This window comes from Procambarus clarkii, chromosome 23, assembly GCF_040958095.1.
Source record: "Procambarus clarkii isolate CNS0578487 chromosome 23, FALCON_Pclarkii_2.0, whole genome shotgun sequence".
Taxonomy (NCBI): domain Eukaryota; kingdom Metazoa; phylum Arthropoda; class Malacostraca; order Decapoda; family Cambaridae; genus Procambarus; species Procambarus clarkii.
In genome coordinates this window covers 27615581-27643425 of record NC_091172.1, presented here as the reverse complement: position 1 = coordinate 27643425, position 27845 = coordinate 27615581, and the positions used below count along the sequence as shown (strand labels likewise).

At 43.5% G+C, this 27845-nt stretch overlaps 1 protein-coding gene across 18 annotated transcripts in view; it reads right to left on the bottom strand.

The window, feature by feature from the left end:
- heph (polypyrimidine tract-binding protein 1 heph) overlaps window positions 1–24857 on the bottom strand; it is a 378342-nt gene extending 353485 nt beyond the window's left edge. For 6 of the 18 annotated variants that reach the window (XM_069330005.1, XM_069330009.1, XM_069330012.1 and 3 more), the window contains exons 1-2: window positions 24681–24790; window positions 15964–15981 (exon numbers count right to left, since the gene is read on the bottom strand). Coding sequence is in view for 6 of the 18 variants with exons in the window: in XM_069330008.1 (XP_069186109.1) it covers window positions 24681–24842 (162 nt within the window). In the remaining 12 variants the exon portion in view is untranslated. Of the gene's footprint in view, window positions 1–15963; window positions 15982–24680 lie in introns of all 18 variants that reach the window. The other 12 variants (XM_069330018.1, XM_069330031.1, XM_069330025.1 and 9 more) reach the window with 9 other exon arrangements.
- Between the last annotated feature and the right edge of the window lie 2988 nt (window positions 24858–27845).

Sequence of the window (27845 nt, the reverse complement as noted above, 5' to 3'; positions counted from 1 at the left end):
AGCTACCATGGGCTGCTTCCTGGGAGTGGGTGGGCGTGTGTGTATGTAAGAGAAGAAAAAAATCAGTCGGTTGATTGACAGTTGAGAGGCGGGCCGAAAGAGCCAGAGCTCAACCCCAGCAAGCACAACTAGGTGAATACAAAGACTATCATAACCTTAAATCACAATTAATCCCATTTTTTATATTTCCTTTTACCCTATTTTCAGCTACCTTTCAATTTTTTTTATTAAAACAATACTACCCTACAACACAACGCCAATAATGTGGCATTCATTATCAGAGCGGATATACCCGGGCGGGCTTGCTGATAACGCATCCCTTGTTGCTGGCCGAGACCTCGCTGGCCTCAGGCAGTACGACACTCGCACAAATGTCCCGCCACCCCTCATTTTAAAACCTGCCTGACACGAAGGCCCGCCCAAGGGGGAAACCTAAGGTGAGGCTTCTGCGCTGGCAACACAAGGGCAGAGATTATACTGGGTGCCGGGCCATTCTGTGTCCCTGCCTAAACAGGACCACGACACGGAGATAGCATCAACGGCCGCCTACATGCTTCACAGATGGCGGTGTAATTCTTGGGCAGGCGTGTTAGTAGCAGCAGTCATGCAAAGTCTCCATACTCCGTCCCGCCCTGCCTCGTGGGCCAGGCTCCACGATTCTCAGAATCAAACGCTAATTTACCTTTCTCGCCTGTGAATATGAACATGTATTTTATGCAGTTCGATAACAATCGATACGAAGAGCAACCCAAACATGACTTTTGGATATGGATATTTTTTTATTCAACTGTTTTCGAATTAGTCCTTTAACAACTTCAATTACTCAGGGCATGTGTTATGGCTTGGCTTGCCCTTATTATTATATTATCATTAAATTGTTAAACATTTGATAAGCTCCGAAGCGCTAGGGAGATGGTCCATAACAGTGATAACATACAGCTGCAAAGTTTCGAAGCTTGTGAACGGTTTAAGCCGTCACGAGCTACGTAAGATGTTCAGTTTTAAGAAGTGGAGACAAAAATAAATGCTTGATGAATGCTGGCTTTGACAAGTTGCGAAAGGAAGAAGCAAGTTGCGTTCTCAAAGTCAAGTACCACAAGACCCCCAAATTTTCGCTGGATTTTTCAAACCGGTATTGCTGTTTTCAGGTGTTAGACTACTGGAAAAACGCGTCAGGATATCATTAGTATAATTAAATACAGATAATGTTATCGTGATAAGCTCTCGTGAGCAGTATTCAGCAAAATAATATTTGTACAATAGCGCAGCAAAGACAATGAAATAACCCAGGATTTGCAAAGATCTACATAATTGTGGTTGATCCTACAACCCACGCATAATAAAATAAGTTCTATTTAAAATACAGCCCGTCCTCCTAAAATGAAAGTACTTATGTGCTTAGTACTTTGTTTACAATTTATTAAACAAGTTTAAAAGCATCGAAACTTCCCTGTCAAATGTTGTTTATAAACAGCCTCCTGGTGCTTCGAAGCACATATACTGTTTAAAATATGTAAACAAAGCCGCCAGAGAAAAAAAGATGTACAGGTTCGTGTGTACTTGCGCAATTGCTTAATGAATCATGGCCCAGATCTAGCAAATTCGGAGGCGGACCAGTTTCAGATTATTTTTTTAACCCGGTAATACTTTTAAAATTAAAGCATTTGCAGTTTACCTTTTAATGTGTTTTTAATTCGTCGGAATTAGTACTAATACGTATTTATTGATTTTACATAAAGTGTTATCAAACAACCTTCACGAAATAAAGCTGTCTGCATCTGCAGCAATGGGAGCCGGTCGGCCGAGCGGACAGCACGCAGGACTTGTGGTCCTGGGTTCGATCCCTGGCGCCGGCAAGAAACAATGGGCAGAGTTTCTTTCACCCTATGCCCCTGTTACCTACCTTGAGGCTACCTTGAGGTGCTTCCGGGGCTCAGTGTCCCCGCGGCCCGGTCGTCGACCAGGCCTCCTGGTTGCTGGACTGATCAACCAGGCTGTTAGACGCGGCTGCTCGCAGCCTGACGTATGAGTCACAGCCTGGTTGATCAGGTATCCTTTGGAGGTGCTTATCCAGTTCTCTCTTAAACACTGTGAGGGGTTTGCCAGTTATGCCCCTTATGTGTAGTGGAAGCGTGTTGAACAGTCTCGGGCATCTGATGTTGATAGAGTTCTCTCTCAGAGTACCTGTTGCACCTCTGCTTTTCAACGGGGGTATTCTGCACATCCTGCCATGTCTTCTGGTCTCATGTGGTGTTATTTCTGTGTGCAGGTTTGGGACCAGCCCCTCAATTATTTTCCATTACTGCTTTACCTAGCAGTAAAATAGGTACCTGGGTGTTAGTCAGCTGTCACGGGCTGCTTCCTGGGGGTGGAGGCCTGGTCGAGGACCGGGCCGCGGGGACACTGAACGCCCCGAAATCATCTCAAGATAATCTCTCAAGAAGATTGGGGCATTTCTTAAAAAAAATGTTGGTAGTCACAGTGCACTGTAGGACACTGTAGGTTACCCAAGTATCTTTGGTAGTACCTTATATGCGCTATATATTTGGAGTTTAATATATGTATACATCATTCAAAAAGTACACCAGGTAATGCGTATAAAACTTACATTTACAACAATCAAATACAGTATATAAAGATGGCTGGACCAATGAAAGCACAATGCAACTTAAATGAGTGAAACCATCAGCTAAAATAATAATTCAAAATGTTCATATAAAAAAAGCTGCAGTACGAAACCGGAACTTTTAATACCAATTTGGATTTAAAAGACTTTGTCGACATTAAATTCTAACACAGAACCTTCATCTGAGATAGGAAAATACAATGACAGTAGATAGGCTACAATCCTTTCCGATCAAACGAGGTAGTAATTCCCGTGTCATAGGTCAGTATTCAAAACAAAGTTGTACATTACAACGAGCACGGTAGAAGGTGGTAGCAGGAATGGCAAGTTATTAGTGTTAAGGTTGGCTAGGAGGGGCAGTTAAACCCGTCAGATAGTAGTTTTTACATTTATGCCCAAATAGTTGAGCTGGATGACAGGAAAGCCAAATAGTTGACCAGACCACACACTAGAAGGTGAAGGGACGACGACGTCCGTCCCTGACCATTCTCAAGTCGATTGTGATGAGGAAGTAGATGATAGTTTGAAAGCCAAATAGTTTGAGTTATTACCACCAAACTGCTGAGCCTGATAGATTAAACATCACTGTATATTGAATGGCATTTAAAACTATCACAATGCATATCTGAAGCGGGTTTCGAGGGTAGTTCTACTCCTTGAGCCCAGCCTGGGGGGCCAGGCTCGACATGTGATAACTTGGTTCAACAGGCTGCTTGGAGCGGCCCACATATCCACTACAGCCTGGTTAGTCTATGTGCACCACTACAGCCTGGTTAGTCTATGTGCACCACTACAGCCTGGCTAGTCTATGTGCACCACTACAGCCTGGTTAGTCTATGTGCAATGTGTTTAAAATTGTACATATTTGACTTGTATAATTAAAGACTAAACGGGGCTTATAATTTTACAAACAGAACTCTACCGTTTACTACCTAGCAGAAAATGCCATGCGAGAATGTACCAATTATTAGGACGGTGGTTTTGAACCTACAGTCCTGTTTTTCAAAGAATTTTCTCATTTTCAATTACTGACGAAAATCTGCACTAAACAAAGAAGTGGCGGAGGCAGATTCCACACAACTTCAAATGACTGAAGACTGCAAGTATTGAGCACGACGGGCACATCTTCAGACGCTGGCCCACACTGTCAGGAATGTTAACAAACGGAATGCACTAGGCAGCGATGTGGCAGACTCCATACTCAATTTCAATAGGTTAGGGAACCTGTACACCAATTAATTGACAATCGAGAGGCGGAACCAAAGAGCCGAAGCTCAACCCTCGCCACCACAAATAAGCAAGTACTATTTAGGAGAGCGGGGCTGTGCGCGCGCAGGTTTTGCAGTAGCCAACCAGCACAGATGCAGACTCTCCTACATTTCTGCCATCACACTCAATTACGATGGCAGAGGGTTGAGTTGTTCGCTACCTGTCAGCTGGCGGTGTTGTGGGAAGCAGCCGGGAGGAATTAACAAAACAGCCTAATAGCGCGAACTCGAGACTAGACAAGACTGGGAAAATAACATGGAACTCCGACCTGCTTCAGATGGCCGCGCATTACGACTTGACAGGTCATTTCGATTTGATGTCAGGAAGAAAACTATTAATTATCTGTACGCCATAACGCTTCCCTAAAATGGAGAAAACATGTTGCGTGTAGTGGGGAAAGGGAGCATTGGGAAAAGATGAGAAGGGGAAAAATGTCGACAGATAAATGGAGGAGACAAAAATATGAGGGAGAAGTTGCATGATGAGGCTAGCGAATGGGAGGTGGGGTAAAGCGCTACAGGGGAAAATGGGAAATTTAATGATATTGCGAAAGAGCATTGTGAAAGGTAAATAAAAATAAAAGCGTGAACAAGTCACTAATAAAACTGCACCAAGGTGGAATTAACCGTTTCCATCATATAAACATAGACTTCACCTTCCACTCCACGCAGCGAAAATATACGAAACATTACACTTTTAAAAATATATAAATATATATTTTGGGCAAACACACACACGTTCGCCCGGACCGGAATTGCAGTAATGCCGGAAATAGTCTATACACATGGATGAGGATCCAGCGGAGGCAACGTGTTATGCCATTATAAACAAAATGGACCACACTTCCGGACTGGGTTTACGTATTCAGCCAGGCCTACAAGCCCACCCTACCAGACCCTGTCCAGCTCATCCCACCCTAAGGACCGCTCTGCTATAAGTTAATGTGGGACAAATCCACAAGGGCCGTGACGAGGATTCGAACCTGCGTCCGAGAGCATCCCAGACGCTGCCTTAGTCGACTGAGCTACAACATGGTTGTTCATTTGATGCAACACCGTATTGTGATTTGTGTGTTTAATGTGGGACGTTTTATATCCGGAAAAAACACTCCTCCCACTGCTTTCTTGGGCGCTCGAACACGCGGCCTGGACAATCTTCTTGAGGTTATCTTGAGATGATTTCGGGGCTTAGAGTCCCCGCGGCCTGGTCCCCGACCAGGCCTCCTTTTTGTTACACACCCTCCCCAGGAAGCTGCTCGTAGCAGCTGTCAACTCGGTGTCCAAGATTGAAGGATTGTAAACTATGGTACCTGCAAAACGTTGACAGATAAGCTAAATTGTACATAAGCAAAATACTTATGCAGAATAGGGTCGTGAAGAGTAGAACTGTCTTAGGCACAATCAGAGAACACTGTGAACATCAGAGGTCCAAGATTGTTCAATTTTCTCCCAGCAAGCATATGAAATATTTCCAGAATAAAAGTGGACTAATTCAAAGTTCCCAGCAAGCCAAACAAAAATTAGAGTTTCCTGCATGAAGTGACAAACTGAATTGTAGTGGCCCTGCAGATCACTCCAAGCAACAGTCTGTAGGATCAAGTCGAGCCTGGCCCCAGACTAGGCTTGGCGAGTAGAACTCCCTGAACCCACCCCAGAAAAGATAGATAAGGTTGAAAATGAACATTACAGTAGTATAAATTTATCGCATGCCTATCTTTTATCTCTTAACTTAAGAATTTTATCTATAGCAGGGGAACTTTCTTGGGAATTACACCAAATCTGTGTTAAAATGGTATTACCCAACATCAAAGTAAGCAAAAACAAGCTAATGCTAATTACTCTTTAAATGGAGAATTAACTTTCCTCAAGGTCAAGAATTAATGAAAGATTTAATGCCACACACATACAGAGTACTGTAATAAGAACATCACACACGTTAAATTAACAAAAAGGATTGGACCAAAGCATTTAATTCAAAACATCTCAACCTTAGACTTTGGAAAAATGGGACCGTTTCATTTTTGATAAAACATCGATATCGGGGCTTTTTGATGTCAGAGTAGCTTGGATGCTGTTTTTGGGGTGGGGGGTGAGGGGGGGTGGGGGGGGGGGGAGAGACCAATTGATTTCTGTACTGTCTTTGTTCATAAGGGGGTAGAAAATCCTTGTTCACAAAGGCTGATTGTTGCAAAAGGCATCAGTATTTTTGTTTCTTCCACAAATGCAATTTTTAAAGCATTTTATTTTTTTATATCTAAACAGGATGGGAGATCTATCTTGTTCTGAAATTCCATGCTTACTTCACTGTTGAAGTGAAATTCAAGAATTGCCTCTGCCAATTCTTCAGACATCATTATGTGAATCAAGCTCTGGAAAGTAATTAGAGAACCTATTTTTTTGTATTTCTTCAGATGTTCTCCAACTAGCTCTTTCATGGCACAAAGACAGATAGATCTTCAGTCTTCCAAAAACTCTGCTACCTTTGGGAAGATGGGTTATCTTGTATTGTTCCACATTCTGGTTTCAGTACAGCTTTTGAGCCAAATGCTGAAAGCTTATTCTTTTGGTAAAATGACACTGGTGTTTTTTCCCTTACAATTTGTCATTCTATGAATTTATAAGCCCAAAGATGTTAGCTAACAAAAATGTTTGCTAAATATGCAAGATGCACAAGCAAAGTGCAGGTTCACAACTTATCTGCAAGGGAATGTTTTTGATCCACGAGAAAAATTACTAGTTTAATTCTGAGATCCCACATTATATTCAGAACATTTCCATGTGAATGCCACTTTACTTCTGAATGAAAAAAGGAGGCCTTAATATGCAGCCTCCCTGTTCTCACATAAATTGCAAAATAACTATGCATTTAGTGCATGCATGAATGCCCTTTGACATTTGATAGCATTGACAATTATTATTACATCATTCATGACAGCCTCCAATTCGGGTTCCAACATTGTATGGGACCAACGGGTCCCATACAATGAGTAAATTCCATTTTTTTTATTTGACTTTCTTTGTCCAAAGTCGAAAAGCCACTAACATGTCTAAAAGTCTTGAGCTCCATCGACACATGCACCAATATTGTCTTCCACCTTTAAATCAACATTTGGTTTTTTGAGGTATGTATCAACCTTGTTGCAGACATCAATTCCATGAGCTCTAACGAGAAAAGGAAAAACATTTCTTCAATTGCATCAGAACCCCTTTATCAAACATACACCACCAGTAATGAATTGCTATTGACATCAGTGGTGTCATCAAGTTGAATAGGAAAATGTCTGCTCCCTCTGAATGAAGTTGTTGCATGCCTTCTTTCTGGTCTCGCGTGATTTTTACCACTTTCACAGCTGCAGGTTTGACCTAGTCTTCACCGTATGTGGCTTCTTGCTATCAAACCAAGTTATTTCAAAGTTAGCTCTTGATGTGGAACATTAATCAAATGTACATCTCAAGTTGCTTTCCAATCTCCCATTTGACAGTTCTTTCCAAATAGTGCCAAGTATTTCCCTTTCCTGATTGATGCCATCTGAAGGGTAAAAGCAAAAATTATTAAACATGGGAAAAGTTGAGTAAAATATTGTTATACTATGTGTCAACATCCATAGGAAACGATACTTATAATTAAGCACTCGACTTTATCGATTTCCAGTGCAACCTGACAGACTTGTCAAATATCACACTCGCATAACAATATAGCTGGCATTAGCTATAATACGTGCAAAGTGTTGCCAGAGTGAAAACCGAACTTACTATTTGAATAGCATATTGCTCAAATCGTAACAGCCATGGTTTCACCTTTGTTGTACTTTATACATGAAGTATCAGTGAAAATCTTACATACGATTTTTGTTGTAGGTTCAACAGTTTTGAATGGAATAAAATATTACTAGTGTTCACAAAAACGTCAAGGTTTTTTCCAAAAATTTTCACAACTTGATATAAGTAATTATCAAAAGAAGGCACCAAGCCAGGAAGGCTATGTAACAACGCCAAATGTGCGGAATAATCAGAGGGCGCTAAATATCACCAAGGATGCCAATATGAGAACAGAAACGCATAAAAGTATAAACATTTCATACTTTTAGTTTCTTCAAAAATTTCATGCATTTTTCTTCAAAGATTCATTACTCACAATTTTATCTTTATCCATTTGGGGTAATTTACCAATTTACATGATATATGGGCCACAATAAAACAACAGGTATACCCCTTAGGTAAATTATATTTATTATAGACCCATTGGTATTATGATTTTTTTTATCTATCTTGTGAACTCAGGGGGGGAGGGAAGTGGGGTAGAGGGAGTGCAGACAAAAAAAAAAAAAAAGAGGGTGATGAGAGGAAGGGAAGGAGTGAGGGATGTGATGTTCTATACTCCAGTTTAACTATGGTAGGATGAGGAAAAGGGGATTAAACCAGATAGGGGAAAAACCTATTCCAAACTAATTTTGTATTACATCAGAGATGGCATCATTATGTTTACAAACAAAAATTTGTCATAATTTGGGTGTAAGGGACTCAAAAAAGGGCACAAGTGCCCATCGACAAGATTATTAATAAAAAGACATGACTCCCTGGCAGGGAGCCGGTCGGCCGAGCGGACAGCACACTGGACTTGTGATCCTGTGGTCCTGGGTTCGATCCCAGGCGCCAGCGAAAAACAATGGGCAGAGTTTCTTTCACCCTATGCCCCTGTTACCTAGCAGTAAAATAGGTACCTGGGTGTTAGTCAGCTGTCATGGGCTGCTTCCTGGGGGGTGGAGGCCTGGTCGAGGACCGGGCCGCGGGACACAAAAAAAAAAGCCCCAAAATCATCTCAAGATAACTCAAGAAGATAACCACACATCAGATGGAAAAACGACAACATTCAGGTCCATCCTAGACCATACCTGGAGAGGGTTGCAGGTGGTGTTTTACTCCCCGAGCCTGGCCCGGGGCCAGGCTCAACTTGTGATAACTTTTTTTTTTTTTTTGAGATATATACAAGAGTTATTACATTCTTGTACAGCCACTAGTACGCGTAGCGTTTCGGGCAGGTCCCTGGAATACGATCCCCTGCCGCAAAGAATCGTTTTTTTCATCCAAGTACACATTTTACTGTTGCGTTAAACAGAGGCTACAGTTAAGGAATTGTGCCCAGTAAATCCTCCCCGGCTAGGATACGAACCCATGACATAGTGCTCGCGGAACGCCAGGCGAGTGTCTTACCACTACACCACGGAGACTGTAAAACTTGGTCCAACAGGCTGTTACTTGAAGCAGCCTGCAGGCCCACAAATCAACTACACCCTGGTTGGTTCGGCACTTCCTGCAAGAACCTGTCAAAGTGCCACTTGAATACATCCACCTTTGTTCCGGCAATATTTCTAATGCTTGCTGGGAGGATGTTGAACAGCTGTGGACCCCTGATGTTAAGACAGTGATTTCAGATTGTGCCTATCGCACCTCTTACTCCTCACTGGTTCTATTCTGCATTTCCTTCCGTACCTTTCTCTCCAGAATGTTGTTATTCTACTGTACAAATTTGGGACCTGGTCCTCCAATATCTTCCATGTACTGTATATACTGTATTTTTTTATAACATTCTTGTCCCCTGTCTAGAGAGTACACTTTGAGAGCTTTGAAACGGTCCAATACCAGTAGTTTAGACGTTTTGTCGTTTCTATGTGTGCCGTACATGTTCTTTATATTCCCCATTTCAGAGATCTCTCCTGTTCTGAAAGGGGAAGCAAGTACCGAGCAATGCTCGAGACAGGACAGTGATTTAAATAATGTTAGCTTTGCTGTGGGGTCTCTGGATTTGAACATTCTCATAATCCATCGTATCATTTTCCTGGATGCCGTTATATTTGCTTGGTTGTGTTTATTACACGTCAGGTCATCAGACATCATAATTCTCAGGTCCTTACATGTTGCTTTCCTTCTAAGAGTAGGTCGGCTTGTGTCCTGCACCTTGAGTTTCATTTAAGTTCCTCATTTCCACCATACCTCAGTACCTGGAACTTATCACTATTAAACATCACGTTATTTTCAGTTACCCAATCGAACATTTTATTTATATCTGTCTGTAGTTTTTCAGTGTCTTCTACAGTGGCAATTTATATGCTGATTTTTGTACCTGTAGAGGATGACACAGAACTGTGTCTGGTGTTTTTGACTATCAGAGATAAGATTGAGAAATAGCAGTGGTGCAAGGACTGTACCCTGGGGTACAGAGCTTCTCACTGTACTTGGGCTTGATCTTAATTTACTGCCACTGCATTCTGTTTGACACAGTTGGAAAATCTAATGCCCCACTTTACCCGTTATTCCTATTGATCTCATTTTATGGGCTATCACTCCGGGTCACATTTGTCATATGCCTTTGCAAAATCTGTTAATAATAATTTAAAAAATTTTTTTTACTGGTAATAGAAACCATGCACAGTACAATATAGAAAAATAACAAATCTAGTTGCCAAACATTTTCATTTCGTAGCAAAAGTATGTAGTCAGCTGAATCAATGACCAACTTCCACCACCAATATACAATCATTGCACAGATGAACATAGAAGAAAACTTGGCACACTGTATGTATCAGCTTCAAATAATTCACTGATGGACCAGTAGACCAGCTGAGACAAGAATCTGAAACTGCTGTTAAAAACAGGAGATTCTAGTTAGTTGAAGAGACCCAGGTGCTCAACTTCAAAGATGCTAGCCATTTAAAAGGCTTTGGAACATGTTTTTACTGAACACCTATATGTTATCATGCACACAGAAATCACAATAACGTGATGCATCAAATGAACAAAAGGCAAATGATTAAGGCAGCGTCTGGGATGCTCCCGGACGCAGGTTCGAATCCTCGTCACGGCCTTTGTGGATTTATCATGCATACAAATTCAAAAACTGCCACTGAAATCTTGCAACAAAAACATGTGATGACACCCACAGTGGGACGTGAACAAGGGGGGGGACACAGGTAGAAACTTAGTATGTACCCAAATGAGCCACAAGGACAGTGGAAAGAACTTTTTCAGTGCCATAGTAAACAAATGGAATGCTTTAAGATGCGATGTGGTGGAGACAGATTCCATAGTCTCAAATGTAGATATGATAAGAGCCCAATAGGCTCAGGAATATGTACACCATATTCCAGATCAGCCGGGCTGTGGTGGGTATGTGGGCCTGTGGGCCGCTCCAAGCAACAGCCTGGTGGACCAAACTCTCACAAGTCAAGCCTGGCCTCGGGCCGGGCTTGGGAGTAGAACTCCCAGAACCCCATCAACCAGGTACCAGTTGGTTGACAGTTGAGAGGCAGGACCAAAGAGCTGAAGCTCAACCCCCACAAGCTTAACTAGGTGAGTGCCCATCAGACTACAAATATTAGAGCATTAATACAATCAAACATCAAAGTTGTCAGATACAGTACTCATCAACCTGGTGCCAAGTCATGTGGGAATGTCAACATTTGCATACCACAGAGTCTAGTACAGATTAAGACAATAATTAGAGAGAGCAATCCAGAATATGTCCAGTGACCATAACACACAGCAACAACATCAGGATTTGCGGGTTGGTACAAGAATTCAATCAACTACAAACCACTTACTTTGATGACGCGCACTTACATCACATCAGGCTTGGATACCCATCTGAATAGGAAATAGGCTCACAGGTTTCAGAAGATGAAAGGAAATGTCAGCATTGCGGAGAAATGTCCAACAGACCACTGGAATATTATCTAACACAGTGCAGAAGTTGCTAAACACAGTGGACAGTCTTACTGAAGACAACACACTCATCCTCAACCTAAGACAAAAACTCATCCTCAACCTAAGACAAAAATGAGTAACACTTAGTGGGCCAACTGGAGGCTTAGGGGCCTGCACAGGAATATCCCTGAGAAAAAAAATCCTGGAGTGTAGTGGTCTAGTGGTCTACATTAAGGTGTTTCATAGTAGTACTGTATAGGTATAAAATTAAAATGTAACATTTTTGCAGACCTTGCTCATGGCCACATTCTTATTGAGGAAATCTTTGCACACGTGAAATTTTACTCCAGTTCATATAAACTTTAACAATGTATTCTATAAACAATATAAACTAAGGAATTATGATTTCATATGAATTTTTCTTCTAAAATACAAACAACAAAACTAGATATAGATGGTAGTAGGCATCTATCGGTTACAGGAGACTATGGAGTTATGCTCTGGGTGTCAGTCTGTAGTGGTCTTTCCAGGCCACTACACCACAGAAAAAAAGTTCAAACCAAGACCAATTACATTCACATTAACTATGTTAGTTAAATTAATAAGATGCAATTCCTGTTTCTGTTCTTTAGGTGATGGGATTTCTGTCGTGCATAACGATCCTCAATGATTCTGCCGTTTGTTCCAGAATATCGTTAAATTTCTTTATCAGGGTAGTGCTTCTTTCTTTCACCACCACTTTTAGGGTCATTGATGGGGCTTATTAGTGCATTGCTGCAGAATTCCTCCATGTTATCAACCCCAAACAATCAAAAGAACGTCTTTGCATGGCAGGTGAAAAAATCGCTAATGTCTTCCCCTTGAAAGTTTAGGTATATCCATCTAATTGTTTTAATACTTTCTTCCATTCCAGCTTCTCCAAGTTCTGTAACATATTTTCCTTCTCTGCCAGAGTACTGTATTATGTTCATCCAGGAAAGCAAATCCAGCAGTCCTTCATGACAAACAATACACCAAAGGTGTCTTCTTAGCCACCTTCAAAGCACTCTCCTTGGCATCTCTATCAAGGTAACAGTTCAATAGTTGAATAATGTCCAGGTGCAAGATTCAACTTCTTTGATGCCCATCAACTAGTCTGCCTAATGCCAAAAACTGATATATGCTACTCTTTCTATCCCCTTCAATTCTCAAACAATCCACTTGTTCATTGAAGAGGACAAGAATGAATCCATGGTCTTTGCCAACTTCTTCATTTATTGGGAGGGGAGGGGGGGCTCCTGGAGCACTAAATTTGAATTCACTTTCAAACCACCCTCCAAGAAAATGGAGGGACAGAAGTAAAATCTACTTCCTTCTTATACATGGCTTTTATTTTTCTAGGCTTTTTGTAGGTAGTCAATAATTTTTACACAATGGTCTTATAGAAACCCCTGGGCTCTTTGTCCAGCATGGTCATCATCTTATCTACTAAATGCTGACTTTTTGAGCTTACAAAAGTGAGAAGTGTGAAATCCTGAAATATTATTCACTTTGTTTAAAACTTAGCAAAAAGGTTCTTTAGATGATTAGACTCAATGGGACAAACAAAGTGACATGTAAATTGGAAAACTGGAACATCTTAGTGTATATTCTCAGCTGAACCAGGAGTCTCCTGTGCTTGATTCCAGGATAGATAGATGGTTGGGCAAGTTTACTTTAACCCAATGCTGCTGTTAACTGAGCAGTAAATAGGTACCTAAGAGCTATGCAACTATTGTGGGTTGCACCCTTGGAAAAGTCATCAGCGGATGGCCTAGAGGGACCTCAATAGCTTATCAGGCTTCTGTCCCCAACTACGGGAATCCATAAAGTGAACCATATTTGCTGCTATTCAAGAGTATATCATCCACTACTTCCAGAAATTTATTCAGGGAGACCTTACTATAATCAAATAAATCAAAACAGTTTAATATTATATTTAAGGAGGGAGAAGGTTTGAGGGGCAGTGACAGTGATGCAGCAACATGTGATATGGTCACACTAAAATATTCTGTGGGGACACTGGCAGTCAAAGACATATACAATAAGTGATGTCATCCCCAGAATAGTGTGCATAAAAACACCCAGGGTTCGAAAAGAAAAGGTCCCTGTTACATGAGCGTTTGATCCATGCTAGTCTCTGAATTTGCTGATGTACTTCGGCTTTCTAAACTTTTTTGTGCTTTTGTATCATAGCTATTGATATACAGTATATACATAATCTGCTAGGAAAGTATTACAAAAAACTTTATTTTTGTTAATATACAGAACTGTGTTTCACTTTTAATTTTGTTTCTGTAATTCATAGGCTAATCAACTTACTGCTAAATTCAAATGAAAACCAAATGTATGAATGCCTATAAATTTATTAATACCACTAAATCTATAATTCTTCATACAATTAACTTGTTTAGTATATTTCTGACTTTGCTACTACTGTATTCCTTCTACTGGCAGCCAGCCACTTATCATCAAATGTAATGCAAGTCACCACATAATGAGAGGACAAGCTATACCCTCAATGAAAATGGCACTGCATGCTTCTCATCCACCATAATTGGCTAGTGTCAGAGAAGACTTTGTCTTTTCACTGGGTCAAAGCATACAAAATCTTACTGGTTTGAACTTTGTGACGCAAAAAAAAAGTACTGTACATTATAACTAAACAAAAATAAATATTTACAAATGCAAGAATGAAGGAATACATTTAAACATCTGTCCATATTGTTTATTAAAAAAATACACTTTGACCAGCTAAACTGTAGATACAGGCAATACTGTTCTGCAGTATAGCAATAGTATACTTTCAACACCCCCTCCTGTTTCCCTTTTTGTATATTGTATGTTCACATTAGACATCTTCCAACTTTCCAGTAATTTCCCTCATTCTAGTGGCTTATATTTACTACAAGTTGCCAGTTCAAGGATTTATGGAAAGCTCTTATTTAGTCTCAATCTTATGAATGCCCAGCTCGGGCAGATGCCTCAGTGGTTTGACACCATTCACAGGCTCTTCTTCTGAGCTACTAACATACATGTATGTCATTCCCTGTGAATTAGACCACCACCATTTTCAGTTTCATTAGTTGTTCCTTACTTTGCAATTTGCCTTTTGATGAGACTAGCATTAGCTTGAATAGGGTGGTCTGACATGATTCAGGTCTGAATTGGAATATGGGTTCGGTTATCTTGAGATGATTTCGGGGCTTTAGTGTCCCCGCAGACCGACTTAAGTGGCCTAGAAACTTAGTATAAATGTAGTAGTTCAATAAAACGTTAGCAAATTAGTCACCAGCTTTCAGTCCTCAATTTAGTATTATAGTAGTACTAATTCGAATACTGTATTCAATATTTCCAGTGGAATAGAATTATCAAAAAGTTATTAATTCTAAAAAGAAGTTTAGATCAAGGAAAGACTCAAGAGTAAATATTGGTTTAGAAACCTGGTTGTTGATTTTACAACAAATTACCAGGTAGCATAATAGATATGGGGTCACTGGATAGTTCCTAGTTTAGAAATGTTAGACATGTTAAAATGAATTTGGGTGGATATAAATAGGATCTGCCTCGCATGGGCTAATAGACTTTCTAATTTTCCTTTATTCTTCTATCCTCCCAGTAACAAGTTCTCAAGTAGTACAGTATAGTATTAATATTTCATTATTTATAAAAAATAAATATTATGAGAGATGTGCAGCCAGTGTATATATACTGTGCATATTAGGCTTATATTGAGGTTCTCCCCTCCCCCAGGACAAATTACTGACTTCTCAGGATGAAACCCCACAAGCTGACGAACTCTTGGGTACCTGCTAGGTGCCCAAGAGTTCGTCTCTTACTTACTCAATAGGAGACGAACCTATTTAGTTCACCTGCTAGATTACCGAGCAGTAAATAGAACTATTTAGTGCTAGGTGAACAGGGGCATTAAATTATAAGTGCGCCAAACCATTTCTGTCCTACCCAGGACTCGAACCTGGAATTCCCGAATGTGAATCACGATCGAACCCAACTGTAATCTCAAAGATATCTGAAGGAATATGTTTCCCAACACAGTATCAAAATAACATCTAGAGCACTTCCTAAGCCATCAAGCATAATACAAAGCATTCAGGAAGCTAAGAACCAATGCAAAGTTAGAAAAACAGCATTAGCCAAAAGACTTTACATAATACTGCACTCTATTCTTCCATCAAAAATTTAAAACCTCACAAAATATAGGACAAATGCAACTAGTTTCTTGGGTCAAGACCAAATTAATGTACAGTATCACACTTAAGCATAACAAATCAAAACCAAGTTTCACTTTACCAAACACTGATCACCATCCATCATATTTTCAATACATACCCAACGTCGTCGTTATCACTGAAAAGAGAATTTAAAAATTAGATGACAACCAATCGCCACCACTTCTTGTTGGATTCTTAACGACTATACAATTAGGAACCATATATTGTGACACTGTTTCTACTTCTACCTAAGCACAGCACACAACGGTGCTTCCCAGTATCAGCATTAAGTGCTTAGACAACACAGGGATTCATTAAAATTGAGTGAATGCACCAAAGTTTCCTACACAAATCAATATAAATTAGGCGAATCCTATAAAATTGCCACCAGTTAATTAAACAAAAACTTCTTAAAATTTATAAACTTACAGCACATTTCAAGAGATGAGTATTTACGAAACGAATGTGCATAGAATTTTTCAATTAAGCTGGTCAAAAGGAGCTACTGTATAAGAAGAATTAACATACTGACCAAAGACAACTACTGCACTGCAATCTAACATTTTTTTTAATTAATTGCCAATATTGACTCCAATGGAGATTCCTGGCTACAACAAAACACAGTCCATGTTACCTAACCATATACAGTATGAACAAATCCAAAAAAAATTGGACCAGACATTAAAATATAGACTGAAAACATTTCCCAACAGCAATGTTCAAAACTGCCACAGATACATGGTCCCAAATACTGATCAGATACAAACATTATATTACAAAGAAATTTGTCCCAAGGAATAACTACAGCCCTGTATACCATATTAGAAGTTATTTTACTAAAACACCAAACTCACCCACTGGAATTCTCATGTGAAACATGAATTTCATCAGTTTATCACCCAAAAAAATCCAAAAACAATTACCATACATTTTTTTATATGCTTGCTCGAACAGGCCCGCAGGCCTACATATCTACTACTGCCCCACATATCCACTACAGCCCAATTGGTCCAGTACTTCTTTCAGAAAAGTGTCCATTTAAGACTTCCTCTTTCGTTCTGGCAATATTTCTTATACTTGCTGAGAGGATACTGAACAACCATGGACCTATGATGTTCCTAGTGTTATCTGATTGTGCCTGACACCTCTACTCTTCAGTGGCACTATTCTGCTGGACAGTAGAGCGACGGTCTTGCTTTATGCAGGTCAGCGTTTAATCCAAGTGGTTGGGCACCCCCCAATCCCAAATTCTGACCCTTTTCAAGTGCTACAATATATAGGCATAATAGCTTGGCACTTCCCCTAATAGTTCCCTTACTTTCTAGAGAGCTCATTTTGAAAGCTTTGAGACCACTTCAATAATTTAAGTGCCTCATCGTGTCTGTGTGTACCACATATGTTTTCTGTATTCCTTCTATTTCAGCAATCTCTCCTGCTCTGAAGAGAGAAGCGAGTATCGAGCAGTACTCATGGCAGGACAGCACCAGTGATTTGAATAGTATGAGCATTGGAATAGGATCCCTGAATTTGAATGGCATTTATTTATTTGTGCCACCACCACGGAAGCAACCAGAGTCAGCAACCTGAGTCAATGAGACAAAACAAAAACACTTGGTTTCAGTAGAGACCGCAGCCTCGAAAACAACCAAAAGAATGTCTCCAGCGATGCAAATAAACAATTGAACTCTCTTCAAACTAGCTTGTTCACCCCACCACCTCCACTCGTTTGGGAAGGATCATACCTGGAGTGTGTTTCAGTTCTTCTACTCCCCTAGCCCGGTCTAAGGCCAGGCTCCAGGAGGCCTCTGGGGTGGTGAGAGGAGGAGGGAGGCAGCCCACAGTCAGCCAGTTACTCCACCCTCAATTCTGTGCTGATATTAGTGTGTGCCAGATAACCTCTCTGCTGCTCAGGCTTCAGTGTCTTGTTACTTCAGCTTAGTGGTGTTTTTGCCCTTGTGGCATTCCTGTACACTCTGGGGTGTAATGTGAGCCTCAGATATTTACAGTGCTCGGAGCTGCATGTGTACAAGTTTCTCCTCCCTGTGTTCTCCCACGTGCTGCCCTTGAACTTCGGGGTTCTTTACCCTGGGGTATTTCGGGGTCGCTCCTTTAGAGGTCTTCCTCCCTCGCTTGTGGTGGTATTAACACGGGGTATGTCAGGTGTAAGTCATCTCATTCTCAAGGCAGTCATTGGGAATTTACCCTTGGGCTTTTGGGGGGGTATGTCTTGGATTGTTCCTGTGTCCCTCAGGTCTGGGAATGTTTTCTGCTTCTGGGAACGTCGAGCTTGCCCCTTTCACAGTCTCACTGGGTCCTATCTGACCATAAATGTTCACATGCTTGGCTCAGTTTGTCTTGCTTTGCCTTTTGGGTTTGACATACTGAGCCAACTAGTTTGTGTGGGCTCACAACTGGTGTGCATGTCCCTACGGTTAGCCAGGTTCCTGGTTCTTTCCTGGCTTACCGGGTTCGGACTTGAATGGGCCTCATTAGGGACTCTGTCGATGTCGCTTTCCCTGCCTCCATCGGCCTTGCACCAGCTGCAGCCGCACTGTCTGTTGCTGTTGAGTTGGCTCTGAATGCCTCGCCCATTAGGTGCAGATCCCATTGGCTCTGTAAGGAGTTTTTCTACTCCCTGAGCCCAGCCTGGGAGTTAAGTTCAATTACAGCCTGTGCCTGCTGCTCTGTTGCTGGCTTCCTCGTTGGTCTTTTCAGGGTTCAGTTCCATGATCCCTTCCTGCACCTCTCACTTGACATTGGTCTCTACTCCTTTTCAGGCTCACAATGCAGTTCTGAAGTTTGTGGCATACACTGTAGAGGGTTCAGATTCGTATAGGCTCTACACTTTGGCTGCATTCAGACTGTTCCTCAGTGGTTTGTTGTCTCCTCCAAGGGGAAAGGGGGTAGTTTACTAGTGTCCATGCTTATTATTGCACCATCTTTATGACAAATCAGGTGGCTTCACCTGATTTGCTTCAGATGGTACCCCCATCTGCAGTCTTTTTTGTGGACACGGTACGAGTTCATGGCACCCCTTTTGCCATTTCCTTTCTCTACGTCATGGTTCTTAGATTTTTGAGGTTGTGGTGTGCTTTTTTTTCTGCCTTGGTTTTCCTGATTAGCATTTCATGCCCCTCTACTGTCTCATCATATAGTTGGCTCTGGTGAAGATGCAACAGCTGCTTTTCCAAATCGATGCTGTCTCTGCTCACCTTCGGCTTCCTCACACGCTGCTTGGTCTGTCTTTTCCTTGGTTTCCGTGCCTCCTTCAGGCACAGAAACCACGGAAATCCTCCTTCGTGCGTCCTTTCCTTGTTTCTATAAGTCCCCCCCTTTTTTTTGCTTCTAGTTGTCAGATACGCGAGACTCATGCTCTCCTCCGGCGGCGGCGGCATTTTTTTTTTTTAGGGAGTTATTTTTCTGGCCATAGTGGGCAGTTTGTCTGCAGGTAGCTCCTTTTCTGGAAAAGGAAAATCCTTCTTCAAGAGGGATCCTTTGGGTTTTGATGCTTGGCTGGTTTGGCCAGGGTTGCACCATGTTGTGTTCAATGGTAGCTCTTTGCCGCTATTTCTTGCCATCGATTCTGCCTCAATGGATGCCTTGTTGGTTGATCCTGTTGCTTTCACCCTGTTTCAAGGTTTGTCTTTTCAGGTTGTCCGCAGTGTTATTTGATATAACCAGCCTGAGGTCTACCCTTATGCCTGCACTGTTCAGGTGCATGCAGCTCCTAAGGTAGTGTTCAGAGACGTGTCCTGGGCTGACATTCAGGCATGGGGGTTTTGGGGGTTGTACAGGGATCTGGGAGCCCAGTACAGTATCTCATTCACATGCTTGGGCCCCAGCACTCGTTAGGTTTTCAGTCGTCTCTCTCGTTCGTGAGTCATCTTGGCTCTTGTGGAGTTTCCTCCTCCCTGGTAGGTTCATTTTTGTTTTCCTTCTCTTTTGGCACCTTGCTTCAGGGATCCACAACACGCTTCCCCTAGAAAACCAGCACTGAATGTAATAAAATGTCAATTTCTGCATGAGCTCTAGTGGTTATCGGACACTCTCCCTTCCTCCAGGTCGTCGGGGGGTTGGGAGGGGGTTGGTTACATCTACCACAGATCTGAGGATGGAGTAGCTGGCTGACTATGGGCTGCCTCATTCCCCTCAAACCAATTGGAAGTGGGGCAAACAAACTGGCACTCATTTGGAGAGATTTGGATCATCGATTTATATTGTTGAGAGTTCTTTCGGCAGTTTTCGAGGCTGTGGTCTGTATTGAAGCCAGCTGTTGCCTGTTTTGTCTCGCTGACTTTCTCGTTGCTCGCTGGTGGTGGCATAAATAAATAAATGCCACCACTCCCTACACTTGTATGGGGGGCCAGGTTCTAGCACTAGTCACCAAGTAGGCCAATAGAACTTCACAGCTGATGCGACCTAGTAGATGGTAACTATTAGTGATAGTGTATCACTATCACTATCAGTGACCTAGAAACTAGCATCTCATTACAATCAACGTTGGTGTTTTGCAGTCTTCCAATGTATTCATTTTCATCATATTTTTTCCATCATTATCAAACACTGAGATGAAGAAATCTATGCCATATGGTAAACTGTTCACATAGGAATGGGATTGGTCACAGTATTGATCCCTGTGGAATGCCAAAAGTTTCATCAAGCTACTCCGAGATCTCTCTCTTTTCTGTGATCGTCTTCTCTGAGGTAATGTACTCCTTTATACACTAGAGCACCTCTCTTGTTACTCTTGCTTGTTTCTATTTAGTGTGGGATATCCCACCTTATGTGGGATACTGTGTAGCAGGCTTTCTGACAGTCCAATGATACACAGTTTGCCCAACCTTCTGTATTGTTTGATCTGTCACCGGGTCATAGCAGTCTCAAGTTTGTGGGGTAGGATTTATCATCCCTGTATCCATGCTGGAGTTGTGTAACAATGACCCTTCTCTGAAGATGGTCTACCAGCTCTTTCTTGTGATCTTCTCCATCATCTTGCACAAGATCTAGGTAAGATACCGGCTCGTAGTTTAATGCACCTTTTTGAATATTGATACTACATGGATTCTTACAACCCTCTGGTAGTTCTTTTATCACTGTTGACATTAAGGTCCATTTTGATAGAGTAGGGCTCAAAACATGGCCCCAAAATGGATAGCCCAAGTCACACCAAAGACAATGAGTAATACACAATACACTGATACAAATTACTGTACCTGTAGTTTATATTATTGCAAGAATATAAACTGGGAATATGGGTGAACTTAGTAGTGGATTTATTGTATACAGGTCAACAGGATGCTGCTCATTTTAATTCAACTTAAGCATATTTCCTAGCAGTATGACATCACTGATGATACTGTATTTCTAATCTCTGCTTCCAGAACTTCATGTTACAGATCACCCCCAATGCCCCATGTGTGTTTGTATATATACTTATAATTTAAGATTATTCGAGTATCCACGCCCCCCCCCCATTGGCTTGGTCTCTGACCAGGACTCCAACCTGACTAATGGACACCACTGCACACAGTTGGGTACAATAATTGCTAGTTGATCAGTCCATGTACAGTACAAAATATAACGGCCAGGCACCGGACACATTTAAGAGAAGCAAAAAACACAGATTTCAAGTGTTTGGTATCACCATTTTCTTATGGTCTAAAGCAGTACACACTGTGGTTTAAGACAGATTAAGATTATTACTACTTGGTGAACATATAAATCAGGTGAAAGGAAACTTACAAAACAGTTTCTGTTCTGCCTGGATATTGAACCCAGGAACTTCCCCATAACACAACAACCAGGTGCTGCTCCCCATAGCATAACCAAGTACTGCTCAGGTACATCATCCTCAACACACACCCCCCCCTCCTGGTACCACTCCCCATGACAACCAGGAATAGGCCCACCAGAGCTCCCTCCTTTTCCATCACCCTCAACACTGCCACCAGGTACCACTCCCTAAAACCCACACCACCAGGTACCCCCACCCACATCACCCACACCACCAGGTACCCATCACCCACACCACCAGGTACCACCCCCATCGCCCCACACCACCAGGTACCACTCCCCCATCACCCCACACCACCAGGTACCACCCCCCATCACCCCACACCACCAGGTACCACCCTCCATCACCCCACACCACCAGGTACCACCCCCCATCACCCCACACCACCAGGTACCACCCCCCATCACCCCACACCACCAGGTACCACCCCCCATCACCCCACACCACCAGGTACCACCCCCATCACCCACACTACCAGGTACCACCCCCATCACCCACACCACCAGGTACCACCCCCATCACTCACACCACCAGGTACCACCCCCCCATCACCCACACCACCAGGTACCACCCCCCATCACCCACACCACCAGGTACCACCACCCATTACCCACACCACCAGGTACTATCCCCCCCATCACCCACACCACCAGGTACCATTACCCACACCACCAGGTACCACCCTCCCCCATCACCCACACCACCAGGTACCATTACCCACACCACCAGGTACCACCCTCCCCCATCACCCACACCACCAGGTACCACCAACCATCACCCACACCACCAGGTACCACCACCCATCACCCACACCACCAGGTACCACCCCCCCATCACCCACACCACCAGGTACCACCCCCCCCCCATCACCCACACCACCAGGTACCACCCCCCCCCCCATCACCCACACCACCAGGTACCACCCCCCCCCCATCACCCACACCACCAGGTACCACCCCCCCCCATCACCCACACCACCAGGTACCACCCCCCCCATCACCCACACCACCAGGTACCACCCCCCCCCATCAACCACACCACCAGGTACCACCCCCCCCCATCAACCACACCACCAGGTACCACCCACCCCCATCACCCACACCACCAGGTACCACCCACCCCCCATCACCCACACCACCAAGTACCACCCCCCCATCACCCACACCACCAGGTACCACCACCCATCACCCACACCACCAGGTACCACGTCCCATAACCTACACCACTAGGTACCACCTCCCATCACCCACACCACCAGGTACCACCACCCATCACCCACACCACCAGGTACCATCACCCACACCACCAGGTACCACCACCCACACCATCAGGTACCACCACCCATCGCCCCACACCACCAGGTACCACTCCCCCATCACCCACACTACCAGGTACCACCCCCCATCACCCCACCACCCACACCACCAGGTACCACCACCCACACCACCAGGTACCATCACCCACACCACCAGGTACCATCACCCACACCACCAGGTACCACCACCCGCACCACCAGGTACCACCCACCCATCACCCACACCACCAGGTACCACCACCCATCACCCACACCACCACCAGGTACCACCACCCATCACCCACACCACCAGGTACCACCACCCATCACCACCAGGTACCACCACCCACACCACCAGGTACCACCACCCACACCACCAGGTACCACCACCCATCACCCACACCACCAGGTACCACCACCCATCACCCACACCACCAGGTACCACCACCCATCACCCACACCACCAGGTACCACCACCCATCACCCACACCACCAGGTACCACCACCCATCACCCACACCACCAGGTACCACCACCCATCACCACCAGGTACCACCACCCACACCACCAGGTACCACCACCCATCGCCCCCACACCACCAGGTACCACTCCCCCATCACCCACACTACCAGGTACCACCCCCCATCACCCCACCACCCACACCACCAGGTACCACCACCCACACCACCAGGTACCATCACCCACACCACCAGGTACAATCACCCACACCACCAGGTACCATCACCCACACCACCAGGTACCGCCACCCACACCACCAGGTACCACCCACCCATCACCCACACCACCACCCATCACCCACACCACCACCAGGTACCACCACCCATCACCCACACCACCAGGTACCACCACCCATCACCACCAGGTACCACCACCCACACCACCAGGTACCACCACCCATCACCACCAGGTACCACCACCCACACCACCAGGTACCACCACCCATCACCACCAGGTACCACCACCCACACCACCAGGTACCACCACCCATCACCACCAGGTACCACCACCCACACCACCAGGTACCACCACCCATCACCACCAGGTACCACCACCCACACCACCAGGTACCATCACCCACACCACCAGGTACCACCCACCCATCACCCACACCACCCACACCACCAGGTACCACCCACCCATCACCCACACCACCAGGTACCACCACCCATCACCCACACCACCAGGTACCACCACCCAGGGAGGAGGCCTGGCCAGCCACGACACAACACGACCCGCCCAAGGTACCACACAACAGCTGCCACCCCCAGAGCACCGCTGGCGAGGGCCACCTCCAACACGTAGTTTTCAGGGTCATATGGCGTGTGTGGGGCGGGCGGCGTGGCCACGGGGAGGAGGAGGGGGGCGTGTGGCTCCGGCTCTCCGCCATTCCTGGCGTGTTAACTCCGCCGCCATGGCATCCATTTTCAGCCAACACCCTCGCCCGCCCTCGACACGCGCCTTCCACACGCCACCCGCGCCCACAGTTCACTTAGAAAGCTCCGGAGCCGCGAGAGGGGAGGGAGGCGGCGAGGGCGTGCGTGGCAGGCGGTGACGCCATGCTAGGAAAATGCGCTTGGTAACCAAGAGGAGGCCCTTGTTCCCGCGCTCCGCCACACACACTCCTCACCTCGGCCCTCCAAAACCTCCATTTATCCCCGTCAGCCAGGCTAATCTACTCCAAAAGTCTCCCCGTTAAGTCTATGCATCGTTACATGTATTTTACTCACCCGTTCATCATCGCTGGTTCTTATCAACAGGAGAAAAGCTTGCACAAAACACGGGGAAACAGCGCGCGGACTGCAAAGACAACAAGTGGCAAACACAATATGGCGGGCGGCGCGCCTACTCCAGGGACATCTGGCGGCCCCGTCCGCAACCTCCCCCGCCATCTTGTCCACGACATCATACACCAAATTTAAAATCTCCTGGACAAAGAACCCCACCTGTATTACTACCATAAGGCTTGTGTCGTGAGATACAAGTGTGAACATTTGTTATATGGTAAAGCTAGAAAGGCATTACTGGGTTTGAACTCATCCAGGTCACCGTCATCAACCCCAAACGCGCAACAAATTAAGCTGTCGGGTGACGAAGAACAAACTCGTAATGTCGACACTTCATTTACATGTGTGTATTCACCTTTTATGCTTGGTGAGATAGAGCTTCGTCTTCTTGGGGGAGAGTACTCACCTACAGGTGCTTGTAAGGTCAAGTGTTAGCTCCTAATTCCAGCCTTTAAGCTCCTCAATTCATGTTTATTTATTTATTTATATAAAAGAAGGTACATTGGGTTTGTGAGAATACATAGCATGGTATTTACAATCTTGTAAAGCCACCAGTACGCACAGCGTTTCGGGTAACCTTTGTTTCCCCTGACACCCCTGTTCACCTAACAGAGGGGTTAGGTCTCTGTTGTCAGTTGCAGCCTAAAGGAGGTTAGTAGTAGATTAAAATGACCAAAATAAGCCTAAGTAAATTCTTCCTGTCCCCAACAACGGGAATAATGTGTAAAACATGTGGGAATAAAGCAATTTACATCACAGTAGACGTATCGCAACACCAACAGTAGCATCAATTGAACAACAACAACAACAGCAGTAGCACCAACAGCAGCAGCATTAACAACAGTAGTAGCAACAACAGTAGTAGCAACAACAGTAATAGCAACAACAACAGTAATAGCAGCAACAACAGTAATAGCAACAACAACAGTAGTAGCAACAACAGTAATAGCAACAACAACAGTAATAGCAACAACAACAGTAATAGCAACAACAACAGCAGTAGCAACAACAACAGCAGTAGCAACAACAACAGTAGTAGCAACAACAACAGTAGTAGCAACAACAACAGTAGTAGCAACAACAACAGTAGTAGCAACAACAACAGTAGTAGCAACAACAACAGTAATAGCAACAACAACAGTAGTAGCAACAACAACAGTAATAGTAACAACAACAGTAATAGCAACAACAACAGTAGTAGCAACAACCACAATAGTAGCAACAACAACAGTAGTAGCAACAACAACAGTAGTAGCAACAACAGTAGTAGCAACAACAACAGTAATAGCAACAACAACAGTAGTAGCAGCAACAACAGTAGTAGCAACAACAACAGTAGTAGCAACAACAACAGTAGTAGCAACAACAACAGTAGAAGTAACAACAACAGCAGTAACAACAACAACAGTAGTAACAACAATAACAGTAGTAGCAACAACAACAGTAATAGCAACAACAACAGTAGTGGCAACAACAACAGTAGTAGCAACAACAACAGTAGTAACAACAACAGTAATAGCAACAACAACAGCAGTAACAACAACAACAGTAGTAACAACAACAACAGTAGTAGCAACAACAACAGTAGTAGCAACAACGACAGTAATAGCAACAACAACAATAGTGGCAACAACAACAGCAGTAACAACAACAACAGTAGTAACAACAACAACAGTAATAGCAACAACAACAGTAGTAACAACAACAGCAGTAACAACAACAACAACAGTAGTAGCAACAACAACAGTAGCAGCAACAACAACAGTAGTAGCAACAACAACAGTAGTAGCAACAACAACAGTAATAGCAACAACAACAGTAGTAGCAACAACAACAGTAGTAGCAACAACAGTAGTAGCAACAACAACAGTAGTAGCAACAACAGTAGTAGCAACAACAACAACAGTAGTAGCAACAACAGAGTAGCAACAACAGTAGTAGCAACAACAACAACAACAGTAGTAGCAACAACAACAGTAGTAACAACAACAACAGTAGTAGCAACAACAACAACAGTAGTAGCAACAACAACAGTAGTAACAACAACAACAGTAGTAGCAACAACAGTAGTAGCAACAACAACAACAGTAGTAGCAACAACAACAGTAGTAACAACAACAGTAGTAGCAACAACAGTAGTAGCAACAACAACAACAGTAGTAGCAACAACAACAACAGTAGTAGCAACAACAACAACAGTAGTAGCAACAACAACAGTATTAACAACAACAACAACAGTAGTAGCAACAACAGTAATAGCAAAAACAACAACAGTAGTAGCAACAACAACAACAGTAGTAGCAACAACAACAACAGTAGTAGCAACAACAACAACAGTAGTAGCAACAACAACAACAGTAGTAGCAACAACAACAGTAGTAACAACAACAGTAGTAGCAACAACAGTAGTAGCAACAACAACAACAGTAGTAGCAACAACAACAGTAGTAACAACAACAACAGTAGTAGCAACAACAGTAATAGCAAAAACAACAACAGTACTAGCAACAACAACAGTAGTAGCAACAACAACAGTAGTAGCAACAACAACAGCAGTAACAACAACAACAGTAGTAGCAACAACAACGGCAGTAACAACAACAACAGCAGTAACAACAACAGCAGTAGCAACAACAACAGTAGTAGTAACAACAACAGCAGTAACAACAACAACAGTAGTAGTAACAACAACAGTAGTAGCAACAACAACAGTAGTAGTAACAACAACAGCAGTAACAACAACAACAGTAGTAGTAACAACAACAGTAGTAGTAACAACAACAGCAGTAACAACAACAACAGTAGTAGTAACAACAACAGTAGTAGTAACAACAACAGCAGTAACAACAACAACAACAGTAGTAGTAACAACAACAGTAGTAGTAACAACAACAGCAGTAACAACAACAACAACAGCAGTAACAACAACAACAGTAGTAGTAACAACAACAGTAATAATAACAACAACAGTAATAGCAACAACAACAGTAGTAGCAACAACCACAATAGTAGCAACAACAACAGTAGTAGCAACAACAACAGTAGTAGCAACAACAGTAGTAGCAACAACAACAGTAATAGCAACAACAACAGTAGTAGCAGCAACAA